At 42.6% G+C, this 20,141-nt stretch overlaps 2 protein-coding genes across 3 annotated transcripts; one reads left to right on the top strand and one right to left on the bottom strand.

Moving 5' to 3' along the window:
- Positions 1 to 11,731: 11,731 nt before the first annotated feature.
- Positions 11,732 to 14,637, top strand: LOC112214665 (prostaglandin D2 receptor 2). Its single transcript, XM_024373576.2, has 2 exons — positions 11,732 to 11,927; positions 13,487 to 14,637. Exon 2 carries the CDS (start codon positions 13,534 to 13,536, stop codon positions 14,590 to 14,592), a length of 1,059 nt encoding a protein of 352 aa, XP_024229344.1. The 5' UTR covers positions 11,732 to 11,927; positions 13,487 to 13,533; the 3' UTR covers positions 14,593 to 14,637.
- LOC112214666 (G-protein coupled receptor 4) lies at positions 14,615 to 18,266 on the bottom strand. 2 transcript variants are annotated; one of them, XM_042298273.1, is made up of 4 exons: positions 17,652 to 18,266; positions 16,480 to 17,438; positions 15,802 to 16,150; positions 14,615 to 14,744 (listed from the first exon to the last, which is right to left on the bottom strand). In XM_042298273.1, the coding sequence occupies exons 2-4, from the start codon at positions 17,064 to 17,066 to the stop codon at positions 14,715 to 14,717; spliced, it is 966 nt and encodes a 321-aa protein (XP_042154207.1). In that variant the 5' UTR covers positions 17,067 to 17,438; positions 17,652 to 18,266; the 3' UTR covers positions 14,615 to 14,714. The 2 variants fall into 2 exon arrangements, with proteins under 2 accessions (XP_042154207.1, XP_024229346.1); XM_024373578.2 differs by lacking the exon at positions 14,615 to 14,744 and having other exon boundaries at positions 15,361 to 16,150; positions 17,652 to 18,264.
- Positions 18,267 to 20,141: the final 1,875 nt, after the last annotated feature.

The following is a 20,141-nucleotide window of genomic DNA, read 5'->3' as shown; positions in this document are numbered from 1 at the left end:
GTAACATTGAGCATGATAGATGTTCACACAAGTATTGAGGCTAGTTAGGGATTGTGTTTACTGAATTACAATCACCCAGATTGATTGACCCCTTTTTCGTTTCAACTGTCTGCGTGTTAATGCGTCAGCAGCGCACTGAGTATTTCTATATTTGGTTCATGTGTGCATGCCTGCATGTAGGATTGAGAAAGATGGATCACTTTTGTCTTGTTATAGTGTGAAATGTGTACCTCGCTCCGTTGCCTTTATACTATCTGCCGCTTGTGGCTCACTATCCCCATGTCTTTCTGGGTGGAGAGAATGTTGACCTTTCTGTGTGTGTATGCGAGTAGTACTGTTCAGGTACTGTCAACTCCTCAGTGTCAGGTAGGCTGGTCTTCACACATGTTCTGATGGCAATAAAGGACTTCATTGTTTGATAAGCATTTGTCCCTTTGGCTAAATCAAGAACATTTGACACACAAACCTTGGGACTAATGACTGAAATCCCCGTTATCACTCACCTGATGACATGTAAATTGAATAGGTTAGTCTAATGCCAACCTTTACAATTGATAGCCTTCAGCTATCATTTTGCTAAACTCTGTCCTGGGTTGGTTTTTGCCCTAGCACCTACACAGCTGATTGAAAATAATTCAAGTTTGATGAGTTGGTTTTGAGTCAGCTGTGTCGTGTTAGGGCAAAAACCTAAATGTGCTCCCGGCGGGCCCTAGGAAACCCTGTTGTACAGCAGCTTACATTGATAATGTCTACATACAGAAAGGGGCTTTATGTTAATAAGGGGGAAAAAGCAGTCGCTGAGCATTTAGATCTGGTCCATTATGGCTGAGGCAGCACGTCACCCTGGATCTTGTTAGTCTTATGGCATTATATATACACTTAACAAAAATAAGCGCAGCATGCAACAATTTCTGAGTTAAGGAAATGTCAATTGAAATAAATGTAAATCCTAATCTATGGATTTCACATGACTGGGAATACAGAACTTTAAAAAAAGGTAGGGGCGTGGATCAGAACACCAGTCGGTATCTGGTGTGACCACCATTTGCCTCATGCAGTGCAACATCTTCAGAGTTGATTAGGATGTTCATTTGTGGTCTGTGGAATCTTGTCCCATTTCAATGGCTGTGTGAAGTTGCTGGATATTGAAGGGAACTGGAGCACACATCGATCCAGAGCATCCCAAACATGCTCAATGGGGGACATGTCTGGTGAGTATGCAGGCCATGGAGGAACTGGGACATTTTCAGCTTCCAGGAATTGTGTACAGATCCTTGCGACATAGGAATGTGCATTATCATGCTGAAACATAAGGTGATGGTGGCAGATGAACGGCACGACAATGGGCCTCAGGAGCTTGTCAGGTACCTATGCACTCAAATTGCCATCGATAAAATGCAATTGTGTTCATTGTTTATGCCTGCCCATACCATAACCCTACCACCACAGGGCACTCTTAACAATTTTGACGTCAAACAGCTCACCCACACAACTCCGTGGTTGTGAGGCCGGTTGAACAACCTGACATATTCTCTAAATCAATGCAATTGGCTTATGGTAGATAATTAACATTAAATTCTCTGGCAATCGCTCTGGTGGACATTCCTGCAGTCAGCATACCAAGTGCACTCTCCCTCAACTGTGGCATTGGGTTGTGCAAAACTGCACATTTTAGTTGCCTTGTCCCCAGCACAAGGTGCACCTGTGTAAACATGCTGTATAATCAGCTTCCTACTCTGCCACAACTGTCAGGTGGATGGATCATCTTGGCAAAGGAGAAATGCTCACTAACAGGGATGTAAAAAAAAAAGTGCAAAATTTGAGAGAAATAAGATTTGTGCATATGGAACATTTCTGGGATGTTTTATTTCAGCTCATGAAACAAACACTACATGTCGCATTTATATTTTGTTCAGTGTTTATATAGGGAAAAGTGTTCCATTAAGGATGCAGAATGTCTAAGCCTGTGGATTAAGGAACCCAAGAGGGATGTGATGCTGTAGCCAGAAGACTGCCAGCAATGGGACAGAAGAATTTTATAAATGGCCAGGTGACTGAAACCAGTACAGGCTCCGTTTAGACATGAAGCCCAATTTATATTTTTTCCACTAATTGGTCTTTTGGCCAATCAGATCAGCTCTGAAAAAGATCTGATGCCAATACCAAGTAGTGGAAAAAATAAACCCAGCGATAGTCACTCCCAGATTTGAGTAAAGTAAATTGTGTAGGCAGCCTCAAGTGTTTTTACAGCAGTTAGGTGGCAGATCCGAATTAGTCCAACAAGGGGCAGCAGTGTACACCTGCCCAAGAGGGAATCGGTGGTGTATTCAGTAGTCGGATTCTTTTGCAAGACTTTTGGTTGTTTACTCCAAATGTTATTAAACTGAAATTGTAGTTCAATTGAGTCTTCCAAAAAATAAAACGTCTGGGAGAAGTTGGAAGGAACCCTGTGGACTTCACTCCACTTTAGAGCGTGGAAGAATCGATAATGTTTAGATGTGCAGCTGAGCTTGTCCCAAACACATTGCAGACTATTCGGATTGGAATGGCAACGTGTGGAAACTACAACTTAATTTAAGAACCTAACAGCTTTTACGTCACTGTTGAAGAGCGTTTGGAGTAAACGGTTTCTGTTGCAGAACGTTTTGCAACAGACGTTTTGAAATGGAATCCGACTAATGAATGTGACAGAGTTCTAATACCACTGGCCCGGCTGTGTGGTAGTATTGGATGTAGCCTCTGGCAGCTGCGTCGGGCGGGGCACATAATATGCAATTAGAGCATGTATTGTCAACAATTGGGAGTCACACTGACACAGTGGCGACCTGTCATTCAGGGCAGGTGGTGCTCAAGATTATTTTTGCATGTTATTTTGAAATTAATACGTGTCACATCAGTTTGCAACCAATAAAAAAAATGAGTTAATAAAGCCGCATACAAACATGATCTCCTTTGCTTATTTTTTTGAGCAAGTGCCAAAATGCAGGTGTTTCAGCCTAGCTCAATGCTTCCTGTGGTGGGGCAGCCAGCGGAAAATACAGAGTGTAGGGGTTGGTAATGTTCTCTAGATGCGCCGTGATTGGTGCAGCACCTTGGGTGCTGCCATAGATTTACATCAGAAGTTCCCATCCAAGAAGGCTCAAGGTCATTGGCCACAGATACAATGACGTCCAAACACGTTATATCTACCATAGCTTTGATTGGGCTGTACAAAAAAACGAATAGTATAAAAATGTATGCATCACTACTGTAAATCGCTATGGATAAGAGCGTCTAATAAATGACTACAATTTAAAATCAAATACAAATGGCGGATCATGTCAACATCATACTTTAAAAATCTTAGCTAGCAAGCTAGACAGCTTTTAATCATCATGAATTAAGACTACAATCTACTGGCAAATCCTTTTCAATTCTTCATATGAAGAGAAATGATAGATCAAATGTATCCGTGCTCATCGGCCATTGGACATAAATATTACACAAGTTGGAAATCGCAAATTCAACAATGAGTGGTTTGGAAATTCCAAGTCTGAGTTTAAGGGTCTCTTTTCCAAATGTAAAAGTTAAACATTCACATGCAACACCATGGGCCGGAAAAGGTTCAATACATTGGCCATGCTGTCAATCCAGCATGACTTCTGCCCATTCAAAACAACTGGAAACTGGGAAATCTCAGACTTCAGTGAATTCTAGACAACTGGGATCTCGGGGAAAAAAACTAGCTATTTTTGAGTTCGGACCTATAAAATGTGTGTGTGTGAACAATTTCTAAGGTACATACATTCAGCAGGGCTGGCAACCTTTGAAGAAACTTGGAGTGAGATTTGCTATGTGAATTTCATTGCCCCCCTTGCACAATCCCTAGAAGGGGAACTTGGAAAATGTTACTGTTTTAAAGCTCATTTCCAGCAATTCTATGTATTTTGCCATGGTTTATGCCCAGTTGCAATTTTATCATGTAAATCTTGGTGGGGCAAACTAGCCCACATTTGGGGGGGTGCATGCCAGCAAAGTCACTACATAACACAACGTGAAACAATACATGAATTGCACTATAACGGTGACAAACTGTGCCCACAAACTGTTAGGGCCTACATAAAGCTGTCCCAACAGCAGAGTCCCAACAGCAGTCCCAACACCTTACCACTTCCACACCTGGCAATCAGTGGAGCCTTGTCTGGCATCGAAACAGTTAATTCAGCTAAATTTACTGCCTTTAAAAAAAACATAACTGATATGGCTAACTTGCTTAAACAAATGTGGTTTCTACTGACAATTGAGATGTACAAAATATGGCATAAGGTGTCGACGAGCGGAGGAGAGGGAATCCGTAATTTCGATTAAGACATAAATGAGCGAGCTAGGACGGACATAGTCAATATAACTATTTATTCAGCACTTTTGAAATGTACAGCAACAGAATTCAGAACATGGCCCGTTCTTACATTATTCTCCCTGTACACCAAGTCAGAACCATAGGATAAGAAAAGGGAGCATATAAGCAGACAATGCATGCTCTTACAATATTCAATGATTACATTTCTTTAAAACAGGCAATTTTATTTATTTTTTATTTCAACTTTGTTTAACCAGGTAGGCAAGTTGAGAACAAGTTCTCATTTACAAATGCGACCTGGCCAAGATAAAGCAAAGCAGTTTGACGCATACAACAACACAGAGTTACACATGGAGTAAAACAAAACATAGTCAATAATACAGTAGAAACAAGTCTATATACAATGTGAGCAAATGAGGTGAGATAAGCGAGGTAAAGGCAAAAAAAGGCCATGGTGGTGAAGTAAATACAATATAGCATGTAAAACACTGTAATGGTAGATTTGCAGTGGAAGAATGTGCAAAGTAGAGATAGATATAATGGGGTGCAAAGGAGCAAAATAAATAAATACAGTAGGGGGAGAGGTAGTTGTTTGGGCTAAATTATAGATGGGCTATGTACAGGTTCAGTAATCTGTGAGTTTCTCTGACAGCTGGTGCTTAAAGCTAGTGAGGGAGATGCGTTTCCAGTTTCAGAGATTTTTGTAGTTCGTTCCAGTCATTGGCAGCAGAGAACTGGAAGGAGAGGCTGAATTGGTTTTGGGGGTGACCAGAGAGATATACCTGCTGGCGCGCGTGCTACAGGTGGGTGTGGCTATGGTGACCAGCGAGCTGAGATAAGGGGGGACTTTACCTAGCAGGGTCTTGTAGATGACCTGGAGCCAGTGGGTTTGGCGACGAGTATGAAGCGAGGGCCAGCCAACAAGAGCGTACAGGTCGCAGTGGTGGGTAGCATATAGGGCTTTGGTGACAAAACAGATGGCACTGTGATAGACTGCATCCAATTTATTGAGTAGTGTATTGGAGGCTATTTTGTAAAAGACATCGCCGAAGTCGAGGATCGGTAGGATGGTCAGTTTTACAAGGGTATGTTTGGCAGCATGAGTGAAGGATGCTTTGTTGCGAAATAGGAAGACAATTCTAGATTTAACTTTGGATTGGAGATGTTTGATGTGGGTCTGGAAGGAGAGTTTACAGTCTAACCAGACACCTAGAGCAATTGGAGGCCACGGAAGGAGAGTTGTATGGCATTGAAGCTCGTCTGGAGGGTTGTTAACACAGTGTCCAAAGAAGGGCCAGAAGTATACAGAATGGTGTCGTCTACGTAGAGGTGGATCAGAGACTCACCAGCAGCAAGAGCGACATCATTGATGTATACAGAGAAGAGAGTCGGTCCAAGAATTTAACCCTGTGGCACCCCCATAGAGACAACAGGCCCTCCGATTTGACACACTGAACTCTATCAGAGAAGTAGTTGGTGAACCAGGCGAGGCAATCATTTGCGAAACCAAGGCTATCGAGTCTGCCGATGAGGATGTGGTGATTGACAGAGTCGAACGCCTTGGCCAGGTCAATGAATATGGCTGCACAGTATTGTTTCTTATCGATGGCGGTTAAGATATCGTTTAGGACCTTGAGCGTGGCTGAGGTGCACCCATGACCAGCTCTGAAACCAGATTACATACCGGAGAAGGTATGGTGGGATTCAAAATGGTCGGTAATCTGTTTGTTGACTTGGCTTTCGAAGACCTTAGAAAGGCAGGGTAGGATAGATATAGGTCTGTAGCAGTTTGGGTCAAGAGTGTCCCCCCCTTTGAAGAGGGGGCTTTCCAATCTTTGGGAATCTCAGACAATCTAAGAGAGGTTGAACAGGCAAGTAATAGGGGTTGCAACAATTTCGGCAGATAATTTAAAGGGTCCAGATTGTCTAGCCCCGCTGATTTGTATGGGTAAATTTAGCAGCTCTTTCAGTAGTAACCAAAAAAGTGTTAAACAAATCCAAATATATTTTATATTTGAGATTTTTCAAAGTAGCCACCCTTTGAACACTTCCCACTGAGATAAGGAGACACCAGATACTGACTGTTACTTCTGATTTTGACCCTCCCCCCTTTGTTCAGGGACACATTATTCAATTTCTGTTAGTCACATGTTTGTGGAACTTGTTCAGTTAATGTCGAATCTTGTTATGTTCATACAAATATTTACACATGTTAATTAAAACCTCTTTAGGCTTGGGGGCAGCATTTTGATGTTTGGATGAAAAACGTGCCCAAAGTAAACTGCCTATTTCTCAGGCCCAGAAGCTAGAATATGCATATAATTGGCAGATTAGGATACAAAACACTCTAGAACTGATATGGCAGGCGAAAACCCGAGGAAAATCCATCCAGGAAGTGCTGTTTTTCTGAAACTACTCTTTTCCATTGCAAGCCCACCCTCCATTTAAAGGGATATCAACCAGATTCCTTTCCCTATGGCTTCCACAAGGTGTGAACAGTCTTTAGACATAGTTTCAGGCTTTTATTCTGAAAAATTATCGAGAATGATCACATCGCCTCAGTGGATAGCCAGATGTCCTCAGATTTGTGTGTGCGTGCGCGCGCGCCGGGAGCGAGACCTTTTCTTTCTCTTTTCTATTGAAAACGCTACTGTCCGGTTGAAATATTATCGATTATTTATTGTTAAAACAACCTGAGGATTGATTATAAAAAACATTTGACATGTTTCTACGAACTTTACGGATACTATTTGGAATTTTCGTCTGCCCGTCGTGACCGTACGAGACTGTGGATTACTAAACGTGCCAACCAAATGGAGGTTTTTGGATATAAAGATAATCTTTATCGAATAAAACAAACATTTATTGTGTAACTGGGGAGTCTCGTGAGTGTAAACATACGAAGATCAAAGGTAAGTGATTAATTTGATTGCTTTTCTGACTTTTGTGACCAATCTACTTTGCTGCTAGCTGTTTGTAATGTTTTGTCTGCTGAGAGCTGTCCTCACATAATCGCATGGTTTGCTTTCACCATAAAGCCTTTTTGAAATCTGACACGCCGGCTGGAATAACAACAAATATTTTTTGTAATTTAATTTGAATTTGGCGCTCTGCAATTCACCGAATGTAGACGAAAATGATCCCGCTAAAGAGATCTGAGCGGCAAGAGGTTTTAAGTTTGCTGAAAATAAACGCAGTTGACAGTGAGAGGACGTTTATGTGACTCGTACCATGGAGTGTTGCCACTACATCAAGGCTCTGCACAGGAATGTTTTATATTCATGGTTGATGGCAGAGGGGAACCAAATCATAAACCACAATCTCCTTGTCCATAGACTGATTTCAAGGTTAGGACACAAACATTTTGTAATTTGGGTGAACTATCTCTTTAAAATAGATCTGGAAGAAAATCCTGTTTGCTCTCCAGGATGGTTGGCCACCCCTGATCTATGTTTCCCAAGTGCTGGGTGTTTGAAAATGTTCTTGTTTAGCAATTCATTTCTCAAAATCACCCAAACTTCAAGAACAATCTAATGAATATATTAATGTGGTTTACGCCTACTAGTTGAAGATCCTTTCCATCATTTTACTCTACATAGACACAATATGATGTGTTTATGAGTTGTGAGTCCACCATCTCTGCCTAGCATGTGCACAATACTAAAATGTCAAAAATTATATTTAATTCCTGGAGTATTTAATATCCAATGCTTATTTGTATGGCTGCAAAAATATATAGCCTCCTATCATTAATTTTCAAATACACGAGTAGGCATATCAGATTTAAAATATGTGATTACACTGGCAAAATTGGGAAGAAGTGGAGTAATAATAAAATACGTTTGGGGAATAACAGTACTGTTCTTGCTGACAAGCACAGTAATTACCCTATATGTTAAACCATTGTTAAGAATGAGAATTGTTCTACTGATCAGACTAAATAAAGTAAATAGACAATAACATCTCCTGTAGACATGATGACATAAATCTGCCCCTACACCCTAACAAAATTATTTTTCTATTTGTTTTCCCACTCTAGAATCAAACATACACTTTTGGGATTCCCAATCTGTTGAAAAAAATTATTTTCATAGTTACAAATTAGGTCACTCTACAGTACCAAACTTCCATACTGTAGGTCTGTCTGTTGCATTTTTGTTGTCACAGCCTAAATCCCAATCACCAAACGAGAGCCCCCAGATCCTCAAAAGATTCTACAGCTGCACCATCGAGAGCATCCTGACCGGTTGCATCACCACCTGGTATGGCAACTGCTCGGCCTCTGACCGTAAGGCGCTACAGAGGGTAGTGCGAATGGACCAGTACATCACTGGGGCCAAACTTCCTGCCATCCAGAGACTACAGTCACCCAAATTATAGACTGTTTTCTCTGCTACTGCACGGCAAGCGGTACCGGAGCGCCAAGCCTTGGACCAACAGGCTCCTCAACAGCTTCTACCCCCAAGCCATTAGACTGCTGAACAATTCATACAAATCGCCACCGGACAATTTACATTGATCCCCCCCTCTTCTTCACTGCTGCTACTCACTGTTTGTTTGTTACCTATGCACAGTCACTTCGCCCCCACCTACATGTACAGATTACCTCAACTAGCTTGTACCCCTGCACACTGACTCGTACTGGTGCCCCCTGTATATAGGCTCGTTATTGTTATTCTTGTGTTACTTTTTATTATTACTTTTTATTTTAGCCTACTTGGTCAATATTTTCTTCTTCTTGAACTGCACTGTTGGTTAAGGGCTTGTAAGTAAGCATTTCATGGTAAAGTCTACAGTGTTGGTTAAGGGCTTGTAAGTAAAGCATTTCACGGTAAAGTCTACAGTGTTGGTTAAGGGCTTGTAAGTCAGCTATTTGGTTAAGGGCAAGTGGTAAAGTCTACAGTGTTGGTTAAGGGTAAGTAAAGCATTTCAAAGTCTACAGTGTAAGTCAGCATTTCACATTAAAGTCTACAGTGTTGGTTAAGGGCTTGTAAGTCAGCATTTCAAGTCAGCATTTCATGTAAAGTCTACAGTGTTGGTTAAGGGCTTGTAAGTCAGCATTTCACGGTAAAGTCTACAGTGTTGGTTAAGGGCTTGTAAGTAAGCATTTCATGGTAAAGTCTACAGTGTTGGTTAAGGGCTTGTAAGTAAAGCATTTCATGGTAAAGTCTACAGTGTTGGTTAAGGGCTTGTAAGTAAGCATTTCATGGTAAAGTCTACAGTGTTGGTTAAGGGCTTGTAAGTAAAGCATTTCATGGTAAAGTCTACAGTGTTGGTTAAGGGCTTGTAAGTAAAGCATTTCACGGTAAAGTCTACAGTGTTGGTTAAGGGCTTGTAAGTAAAGGGCTTGTAAGTCAGCATGTTGGTTAAGGGCTTGTAAGTAAAGCATTTCACGGTAAAGTCTACAGTGTTGGTTAAGGGCTTGTAAGTAAAGCATTTCATGGTAAAGTCTACACTTGTTTTATTCAGTGCATGTGGCAAATAAAGTTTGATTTGATTGAATGAATGTGTGGATTAAATGTGCTTTACTACATGCTGTCAAAAGGCTGCATTCTGCAATAGATTTATGGAAGGGAGTAACAGCAACCACATTTAGTTGACCTTTTACATAAAACACCACTACCATGCTGTTCTTTTTAAAGTTTTATCAAATCAGCAGAGAACATTGTCTCTCCATTCCATGAGTGAGCCCCAGAAAAACTACTGTTGAAACACATTCTGCAATTACCTGGGGTGTATTTGTCATAAGTGCCACTGACTCTAGCGAGACTAGAGACTGCCATTCTGCCTTGTATGATCAGCATGTCTTGTTATTTTGCCGTCATCCCTATTTACAAGTACCTTTCACTCAAGTGTGCTGTGTGTTATTGACAATGAGTACGTTTACATGCACAATATTATTATTGATTGTGCCAGTAGGCAGATTATGCAACAGTCATATAACCACTTTACCTGTTTATCTTAAATCGGTTTATGCAACAGTCATATAACCACTTTACCTGTTTATCTTAAATCGGCGTAAAAGCAATCGAAATAAATTCCCACCGATTAAAATACATGGGTTTTCTGCGCAATATTTCGAATTATTAGGAAAAGGCGTTCCTGCGGTGTATTTGATCTGCTCGTCTGCTAGCACCAGCCGAGCGAGGCCTCTTTAGCGCGATTGAAGTGAGTTCGGAACATCTGAATGCAGAGCTGCCAACAGTTCAGTTGTCTCACGCATTGGCCGTGAGACACACGCATCTGACCCTATTCCCACAGAACACCTCTTATATCTCACGCATCGTAAACTACTGCATTTATTTATCTAATTAGTCCATTAGCGCGTTAACTTTTCAACTAGGATTTAAATCGTTTTGAAATCGGAGGATCTGCGCCTGCAATGTAACATCACGAGCAGAACCTCTATCACTCTCCTGTCTTGCCACATCTGTTTCAACCGCGGCACATTGAAGCATATGATTGGTCTAGTTATGTGAGGGATCAAAGGGATTGGATGCATGTTTTAAAGAAATGCCTCTCAAGATTAGAGTGGAACTGGGGGAGGATGTATACCACAGTGCCAGAACATACATTTTGCAACTCCTATACCTCGAAGATTGACAAAAACAACACATTGACTGCTTGGATAGGATTTGCCGTTTTTGATAGTAGTTGTCCTTTAATTATCCTTTACATGTATAAATTGTATAACAAAACAGAGTACACACATATTTGTGCCACAAATGGGTGGCACGGGATCTGATTGGCAGGATTATTTGAAGAAGAACACAGGTGCAACCCTCAGATCACAGTGTGCATTGTGGGGCTACATACCAAATGACACCCAATTATCTATATCAGGGCTCTCCAACCCTGTTCCTGGAGAGCTACCCTCCTGTAATTGTTTTCAATCCAACCCCAGTTGTAACTAACCCAATTTCGTTTATCAACCAGCTAATTATTAGAGTCAAGTGCACTAGATTAAGGTTGGAGTGAAAACCAACAGGACTGTTGCTCTCCAGGAACAGGGTTGGATAGTCCTGCTCTATATAGTGCACTTCCATGGACCAGGGTCCATAGGAGTCTATGGAGGTTTTTTTGTTGTTCTATCTTATGTTATTTTTAGTGCTACGCTGATTTTGATTACTGGATTGTTGGGTTTGGAGCTTTGCTGAAAGGCATTTAAAGTTTCCACACCAAACATAGCGACCAACAAAGCCATCAGAAAAACATGATTATTGCAGTACAATGTCTTGCTGTGGCCTTCAGCAATCTCTTCATCAACATTTCCAAGAAAGTGTGTGTTTGTGTGTGAGAGAGAGAGAGAGAGAGAGAGAAAAAAAGAGAGATTGAATGATCAAAAGATTCATAGAGTGTATCAAAACAACAAGGTTACAATGAGGAAATTAAGAATTTTGTCTTCAATCTGTCAAAAGCTTATCGTCCCCTTGTTCAACTGACTAGCAGGTGTGACTGTAGGTGCGTCAGTGCGTTTGAATGCACACCCTTCATAACTACACTCATCACAACCAGCGCAACAAGTCTCCCAACGTGGACTCAGCACAAGAAACACTGTTGCATCTCACAGTGGAGACAAAATTCTCAGGTAACGTGTGCTTTTATTTGTAATCCATTCATTTTAAATGTTTAATTAAAATGTACTGAAAAAAAAAATTAAACGCAACATGTAAAGTGTTTTATGAGCTGAAATAAAAGATCATAGAAATGTTAGATACGCAGAAATATTTCTCTCAAATGTGCACAAATTTGTTTTACATCCCTGATGGTAAGAATTTCTCTGTTGCCAAGTTAATCCATCCACCTGACAGGTGTGGTATATCAAGAAGCTGATGCTGGGGACAATAAAAAGGCCACTCTAAAATGTGCAGTTTTGTCACTCAACACAATGCCACAGATGTCTCAAGCTTTGAGGGACCGTGCAATTGGCATGCACGTCGTCCTCAGCAGGGTCTTAACCTGACTGCAGTTCGACGTCGCAAACCGAATTCAGTGGGCAAATGCTCGCCTTCGATGGCCACTGGCATGGTGGAGAAGTGTAATCTTCATGGATGAATCCCGGTTTCAACTGTACCGGGAAGATGGCAGGAAGTATTTATGGCATCATCTGGGTGAACGGTTTGTTGATGTCAACGTTGTGAACAGAGTACCCCATGGTGGCGGTGGGGTTATGGTACGGCCAGGCATAAGCTGCAGACAATAAACATAGTTTCATTTTATCGATGGCAATTTGAATGCACAGAGATACTGTGAGATGGCCATTCATCCACCACTATCGCCTCATGTTTTAGCGTGATAATGCACAACCCCATGTCACAAGTTCTTCCATGGCCTGCATACTCACCCATTGAGTACATTTGGGATGCTCTGGATCAACTTGTAGGACAGCGTGTTCCAGTTCCCGCCAATATCCGTCAACTTCGAACAGCCATTGAAGAGGTGTGGGACAACATACCACGGCCACAATCAACAGCCTGATCAACGCTAGACGAAGTAGATGTGTCACGCTGCATGAGGCAAATGGTGGTCATACCAGATACGGACTGGTTTCCTAACCTCACCCTTGCCTTTTTTTTAAAGGTATCTGTGACCAACAGATCCATATCTGTATTCCCAGTCAAGTGAAATCTATAGATTAGGGCCTAATTTATTTCAATTGACTGATTTCCTTATATGAACTGTAACTCAGTAAAATCTTATAAAATGTTACATGTTGCATTTATATTTATGTTCAGTGTAGCTGAATTCCAGAATAAAGACTCATTTTTGGATCTGGATCCATTTAACTTGAAATGTAGGCTTACACAAAAGCTCTTAATTTGATATTAAAGATTGGAAAAGGTCTACTATAGACTACATTTTCATCAACACATTTACAGGCAAAGCCAGCCTACAAAGTGTTTACAATGAGAACAGAGGATGTGGAGAGGGTGAGATGGAGAGATAAACCACATCTCTCTCTCTTATTAGTTTGAGATGGCAGGGAAATGTTTTCAAGCTAACTTTTTGTACAGAAACCACAATGACTAATAATATGTTCAACAGTTGCACAACAGTGTCACCTGCCAAGTTCGTGATCGCCATGACTACCAACAACATTACAATCCTTAATGCCTCTTTGTGTTTTCTTTGCAATGTTGGGCACAGGAATTCAGAGCCAAAGTGGACAAAGTGTCAGAACCAGAATCTGAAAGATGACCACTTCCAGCAGCCCTGTCTACTGCCCTCTCATCCAGGCCATGGTGAACGTAAGCATGCCATCCAACTCCTCGGCCAGGGTGGGGGCTTTGAGCCTGGTTACGGTGTGTCTCCACGGCCTGGTCTCCGCCTTCAGTATCCTAGAGAACCTCCTCATCCTGGGGGTGGTGGGCTTCCGCATCCGCCGCACAGTCATCAGTGTTTGGATCCTCAACCTGGCTGCCTCGGACCTCCTTTCCACAGCCTCCCTCCCCTTCTTCACCATCTTCCTGGCCCGTGGAGGCACTTGGACCCTGGGTACCACCTTCTGCAAGCTCCACTCCTCCGTCTTCTTCCTCAACATGTTCGTCAGCGCCTTCCTGCTGGCAGCCATCTCCCTCGACCGCTGTCTGGTGGTGCTGAAACCCGTCTGGATCCAGAACCGGAGGAATGTACGCCTGGTCGGAAGAGTGTGTGGGGTCATCTGGGCCCTGGCAATACTCTGTACACTACCGTACTATCTGTTCCGGGATACTATTCGCCGACATGACGGGCGGATCATGTGCTACTATAACTACGCCCAGTACCTCAATGTTAGGGAGTTTGACCTAAGAGAGCTGTGTGAGGCTCGCCAGGATGCCCTGGCCTTCTCTAAGCTCCTCCTGGCCTTCATACTTCCCCTGGTGGTCATTGTGGGGAGCTACGTGTTTGTGAACATTGGTATCACGCGGCGTGGCCGCAGAAGGCGCTCTTTCCGCTTTGTGCGGCTAGTGGTAGCTGTGGTAGTGAGTTTTGTGGTCTGCTGGGCTCCGTACCACATCTTCAGTGTACTGGAGGCTGTAGCCCAGTACCAACCCTCCCTCCGGGGCCTCGTGGCCCACGGTCTGCCCCCTGCCGCCAGTCTATCCTTCCTCAACAGTGTGCTAAACCCCATCCTCTATGTGTTCAGCTGCCCGGATTTGTGTGGTAAGATCAGACAGTCTCTGGGAGCGGTGCTTGAGAGCGTGCTGGCGGAAGACCTAGGTGAGTTCTCACGGCAACGCAGCACCCAACACTCCTCTATCGATGCTTCATAGCTGCTGCTGAGGGGGATGAGGTCCCACAACAACGCCCCCTGCCTGAGAGGAGAAGACTCCAGGGTGGAGGAGGAGCTGGAGCCGAAGTAGGAGAAGACACACCCTGCTGACTGAGCGGTCTGTCAAATTTGGTTCCGGTCCAGGTTCTGCATCTGTGGGATACATAATGATCGATTGATATGTCATGGAATTTTGAATCAGTATCATGTACAACATACAGTACTGAGGGACATATTTTGTGTGTTTTTGCAACGCTTCTCATAGCGTGTTTAATCTACTGATATGTAGAGCAATGTGAACTGTGAAGTATAGGCTCAGCTGTACTCTAGTATGCTTTTATATTTGCTTGCTGATTGTTTTTTACGGTACTCATTCCGAATAGGCTAAATACATCTGCTATATTTTCGATGGTCTTGTAGTACAGCCTTGACAGACAATCAGGAGCAGTAAAATGATCCACAAACACTGCATGGCGGTCACTCGGTTTCAGCTCTACCAGTGAACTGAGAGTACACTGGCATCCCGTTATTCAAACCTCTGCTCTGAAGCTGGACAACCTTTACTGTACCGATTAAGAGAGAACAGCTGCGAGGAATGGTTTGATTCTGTACATGTGTGTTGGTATGTATTTCAGCAGCTGAGGATGGTATACTATTTTCTTTTTTTCTTTTTTTGAAAGATATATCTATCATGAATAAATCATGTATTTCAATTGACGTTATTTACTGCGAATAGCAAATGAAAGTATAAAAATCATGACAAGCAAACAGTCAAGACATTATGACATTATTATTATAGTGCATTCATATGACAGTAGTAACTGAGGCAGCTATGGCAGTGCATCAACAGGTAGAGAGGACGGGCACAGCAGAAAAGTGAAGTAGATGGAACGCTATTTCCAATTTCAGCTAGCAACATGCATGCTCTCCCCACTGGGTGGCACAATTGCTGCTTTTTTCCATCACTAATGCTCAGCAGTCAAACCAGTGGCGTCAGTTCCTTGAGCAAGTCCAAGAAAACACTGTAATATACTGTCTGTATGTCCAGTCTCGCTACACAATGTGTCCTCCTGCTGAATTCAAACTCATCAAAAAACAGGAAACACAATACAGATTATCCAGGTTTTCTTCATTCAAAAACAGTTTGTCCAATCCAGTGTTTTTACACATTGTCACTAGGATCAGGATTCCCTCTGAGACTGAGTCTGACCTGTTTGGGGGCTGTGTGCCCACGTCCCAGACAGGGCGTTAGGGACCTGCGGAGCTCCAGACGGGCGTTGTGACACAGGAAGATGTAGAACAGAGGGTCCAGCAGAGTGTTGAGGCTGGTCAGACCGTAGCACAGCCGGTAGCACAGGAAAATGGACCGTTCCAACTCGCAGGGGTTGTCTATGAGGAGGAGGGAGACAAAACGGTACCCCCCAACCAGATGGTAGGGTCCGAAGACGACAATGAAGATGACGGTGATGACGACAAGGATGCCAGTGATTTTGTGGCGGTCCTGGTTGGAGACGGAGGGCGACCGTTGGAGGGTCACCCCAATGCGGGCGGAGGTGTAACTGAAGAAAGTGAGAAAAATACGAAGGTCAAGGGTCATGTCCGTATCAGATAAATATGTTAGATGTGACCATTTGACAAGACTCTTCTGATAGCCATACAAACTTTTCCATGCAAGAAAATGTTATTATGGTGGTGTTTCTATAGTTACTACATGTATATAAAAGCAACTTAATGTTGGGTGTCTAATATCAACAAATATAGACAAATTGCTGTTGAAAAACATTAAAGGGACATACATTTTGTGGAGTACAGGCAACATTCCTCCTTTTCCTCATGAAACCATACATTCAGGCAGCCAATCATTCCTCATACTCAGTTTCCCACTCACCCCAGTATACCACAGGGCAGAAGGAACCCCATGATGACTGTAGCAATCTTAAAGTGGGCATATCTGAGGCTGACGGGGTACTGCTCCAGACACAGCAGCCTCTCTGCGTCGAACACCGATGGAAGCAACCCGCCTAAACAGAACAGGAAGGTCAGTGTCCAGACCGCCACTCCAGACACTGCCGCCACCCGCACCGTCCGCACGCCACGACTACTCAACGGGTGTACTATAGCCAGGCAACGGTCCAACGCTATCAAACAGAGGAACACCACGCTAGCGTAGACATTGACGTAGAAGACATAGCCCACAAACTCGCAGGCGGGGCGGCCGTAGGGCCAGCGGTGAGCCCCCTGGAGGTACAGGATCCATAGGGGGAGGGTGAGCAGCTGGAGGAGGTCAGAAAGCAGCAGGTTGAGGATGTAGACCAGCTGGCAGCCACCCCCACCGGAGCGGCCCAGTTGGTACAGTCCCCAGAGGGACAGCAGGTTGCAAGGGAGACCCAGTGAGAAGGCCAGGCTGTAGATGTAGGTGAGACCAAGTGTGTCAGTGTTCAGGGGGAGGTTGCAGCTGTCACTGTTGTTGGACATGGTCTCTGACAGTCTCTGGGTGAGGGCCGGAACCCTCAAAGTCCTTTTACAAGAAACCAGGTGCTACAGTACACAGGTGCTTTTATCACCCTCTGATACAGATCTATATTCCCAGAGAGAGACGGTGGTGTGAGAGTCTCTGCATTTTATATCCATTAAATTCATTCACAAATGCAATAGTAGAATGGTAGAAAAGGTGAAAATAGATGTGTTTGACCGAGGAAGTTGTCTCTAATCGAAGTCATCCATAAATGCATATGCTTGTGATCTGTCCATATTGTTTCTATTAGCTCCCAGAGTCAGGTGTCCAGCACCAATATATTGCTCTGCTTAGGATCTATTGATTGGGTGTCTCTAGTCCTTGTGGAAAACCTGAGGAGAATGATGATAAAGATGATGAAAGGATAATTTTTCAACATTACTACAACATTTCTACAACATTCAATCAGAACATTACGCATGCATGTACAATGCAACCATGTCAACAGGTGCAATAGTGCATGATATTCAGGGTAAAACGCACTCAACTAAAGCATGAAAAAGAGATTTAGCACAAGAAAACATTATGAGAGTCTTTTCACTCACCTCTCCCATACCGTTCCACAGAACCCCTTCTTCGCTCAATCTGTTGGTGATCTGTGCAGCACAAAGTGTCTGCGTCCTCTGAGGGAACACAGCGTCTTAACCTCAGGGCCTTGTCTGTTCTCTGATCGTTTCCCTAGACAGGAAGCCCACTTCTCCAGGCTTTAACAGCCACATCCTGAGAACACAGGAGAACGCCTTTCTCCTCCTGAACAAAAACACTCACTCCTCTCCTCCCTCTTCCTCCCTCTTCCCTCGTTCTCTGACCATTAGAGGAGGAGAAAGTGAGTGAGAAGGAGAGGGTTGTTATGAGTGTAGGAAAGGAAAGGAAATTAAGAAATTAGGTCTATGGGGGCCAAGGGTGGTCATTTGGGTGATGTGTCATTGAGTAGTTCTCAGGCTCCCTTTGTCCTTACATAATAAAGGTGTAACTGAAATCAGTAATTTGATAAACAGTTATCGGTTCTCTTCTTCTAACAATCTGTGAGTTTATTGTTGGTTGGAGAAACAACTGAGATTTTTTAGTTAGATTCTATAACATGACATATTTCCCTTTTGTCTTCTCTAAAACAATGCATTCCTCAGAGGTGTGTGTGTGTGCATGAGGTGTATTTCCGGGTCAGAGATAACATGCCACAGAGGCTCTGTGATGAGAGGATCAGCCTCTGCATCGGAAGATGTGGAAGTGATTGACAGGCTGAGATAAGAGCTTAACAAAGAGACCAATATAAACTCAACACTCAACATTCAACACTAGTCTGTGGACCAAAGAGGCAGTGTAATCTCAACATTCAACACAAGTTAATGGACTCCTTTCAGATGACAGTCATCTTTAGTCAAATGTTATTTTATGGCCTTTAGGTGGAAGAGAAAATGGAGTTTTAAAAATATGTATACAGTACCAGTCAAAGGTTTGGACACACCTCATTCCAGGGTTTTTTATTTACTTTTACTAATTATTCTACAATGTAGAATAATAGTGAAGACATCAAAACTATGAAACAACACATATGGAATCATGTAGTATCCAAACAAATCAAAATATATTTGAGATTCTTCAAAGTAGCCACCCTTTGCTTTGATGGGTAGGGCGTACGGCCCAATACATTACTGGGGCCAAGTTCCTGCCATCCAGTACCTATATACTAGGCTGTGTCAGAGGAAGGCCTATAAAATTGTCAAAGACTCCAGTCACCCAAGTTATAGACTATCCTCTCTGCAACCACATGGCATGCAGTACCGGAGCGCCAAGTCTAGGACCAAAAGGCTCCTTAACAGCTTCTACCCCCAAGCCATTAGACTGTTGAACAATTCATACAATTTACATTGACACCCCCCCACCCTAAATTAACTTTGTAGCTCAGTCACAGGAAAAAAGCCACCGACTGCACAATTGAAATTGTTTGAGGAGAATGGGAGTGTGAGACAATGGTGGCTAGGCTGTATTTTTAACACATGATATCATAGTGTAATCTTTCTCATCTTGTATTTTCCTTCAAATACTGCATGTCACCAGACTGAAATCCAATAGGTGCTGACAGTTCCAAGATACCATCTTCCCTAAGGGCAGTTTGAATAGAAAGAGCTTTTCATCAGTTTTTATTGAATCATGTACAGTGGATATCATTAATATTCAACCCCCTTGGATTTCTTAAAATGTTATTGTGTTACAAAGTGGAATTACAATTGGCTTAATTGTCACAGCCGTTGGAAGAACTGGACCAAGGTGGAGCGTGGTGAGCGTACATTTTCTTTATTAGAATGAAAAGACGCCGAACAAAACAATAAAGACTACAAAACAAACCGTGAAGCTAAAGGATATGTGCCATAAACAAAGTCAACTTCCCACAAAGACAGGTGGGAAAAGGGCTACCTAAGTATGGTTCTCAGAGACAACGATAGACAGCTCTCCCTGATTGAGAACCCTACCCTGCCAAAACATAGAAATACAAATAATAGAACATAGAATACCCACCCCAAATCACACCCTGACCAAACCAAATAGAGACATAAAAAGGATCTCTAAGGTCAGGTCGTGACATTAATTTCATTTTTTTGTCAACGATCTATACTAAATACTCTATAATGTAACTTTTAAAGATGAATGAAAAATAAAACACTAATACAATATATTTGAATGTATTCAGACTCCTTGACTTTTTTCCACATTTTGTTATGTTACCGCCTTATTCTAAAATGCATTGAAAAAATGATCATCAATCTACACACAATACCCCATAATGACAAAGCGAAAACAGGTTTTTAGAAACAGAAATACCGTATTTATTTAAGTATTCAGACCCTTTGCTATGAGACTCGAAGTTGAGCTACCAATGTTCACTCTAAACTGCGTGCCGGCGCCCAGTAGCCCACGGAGAGAAGTACCAAGTTGAACTTCACTCAACTTTCTAGAGTTTTCCATGTAAGTTAACACTATCAACGTTTCCCTTTACTGTGGCAATTATGATCGAATCAACGCAATATTAGCCACTT

The sequence above is a fragment of the Oncorhynchus tshawytscha genome, linkage group LG15 (assembly GCF_018296145.1).
Source record: "Oncorhynchus tshawytscha isolate Ot180627B linkage group LG15, Otsh_v2.0, whole genome shotgun sequence".
Classification (NCBI taxonomy): Eukaryota; Metazoa; Chordata; class Actinopteri; order Salmoniformes; family Salmonidae; genus Oncorhynchus; species Oncorhynchus tshawytscha.
Note: the sequence above shows the minus strand (reverse complement) of the source record. Positions and strands in the feature narration are given on the sequence as shown.

Coding starts and splice junctions, on each gene's coding strand:
- LOC112214665 (XM_024373576.2), top strand. CDS start 13,534: ATGACCACTTCCAGCAGCCCTGTCTACTGCCCTCTCATCCAGGCCATG.
- LOC112214666 (XM_024373578.2), bottom strand. CDS start 17,066: ATGTCCAACAACAGTGACAGCTGCAACCTCCCCCTGAACACTGACACA. Junction 16,151..16,479: donor CTGCCCTGTGGTATACTGGG/GTGAGTGGGAAA, acceptor CACTTTCTTCAG/TTACACCTCCGCCCGCATTG.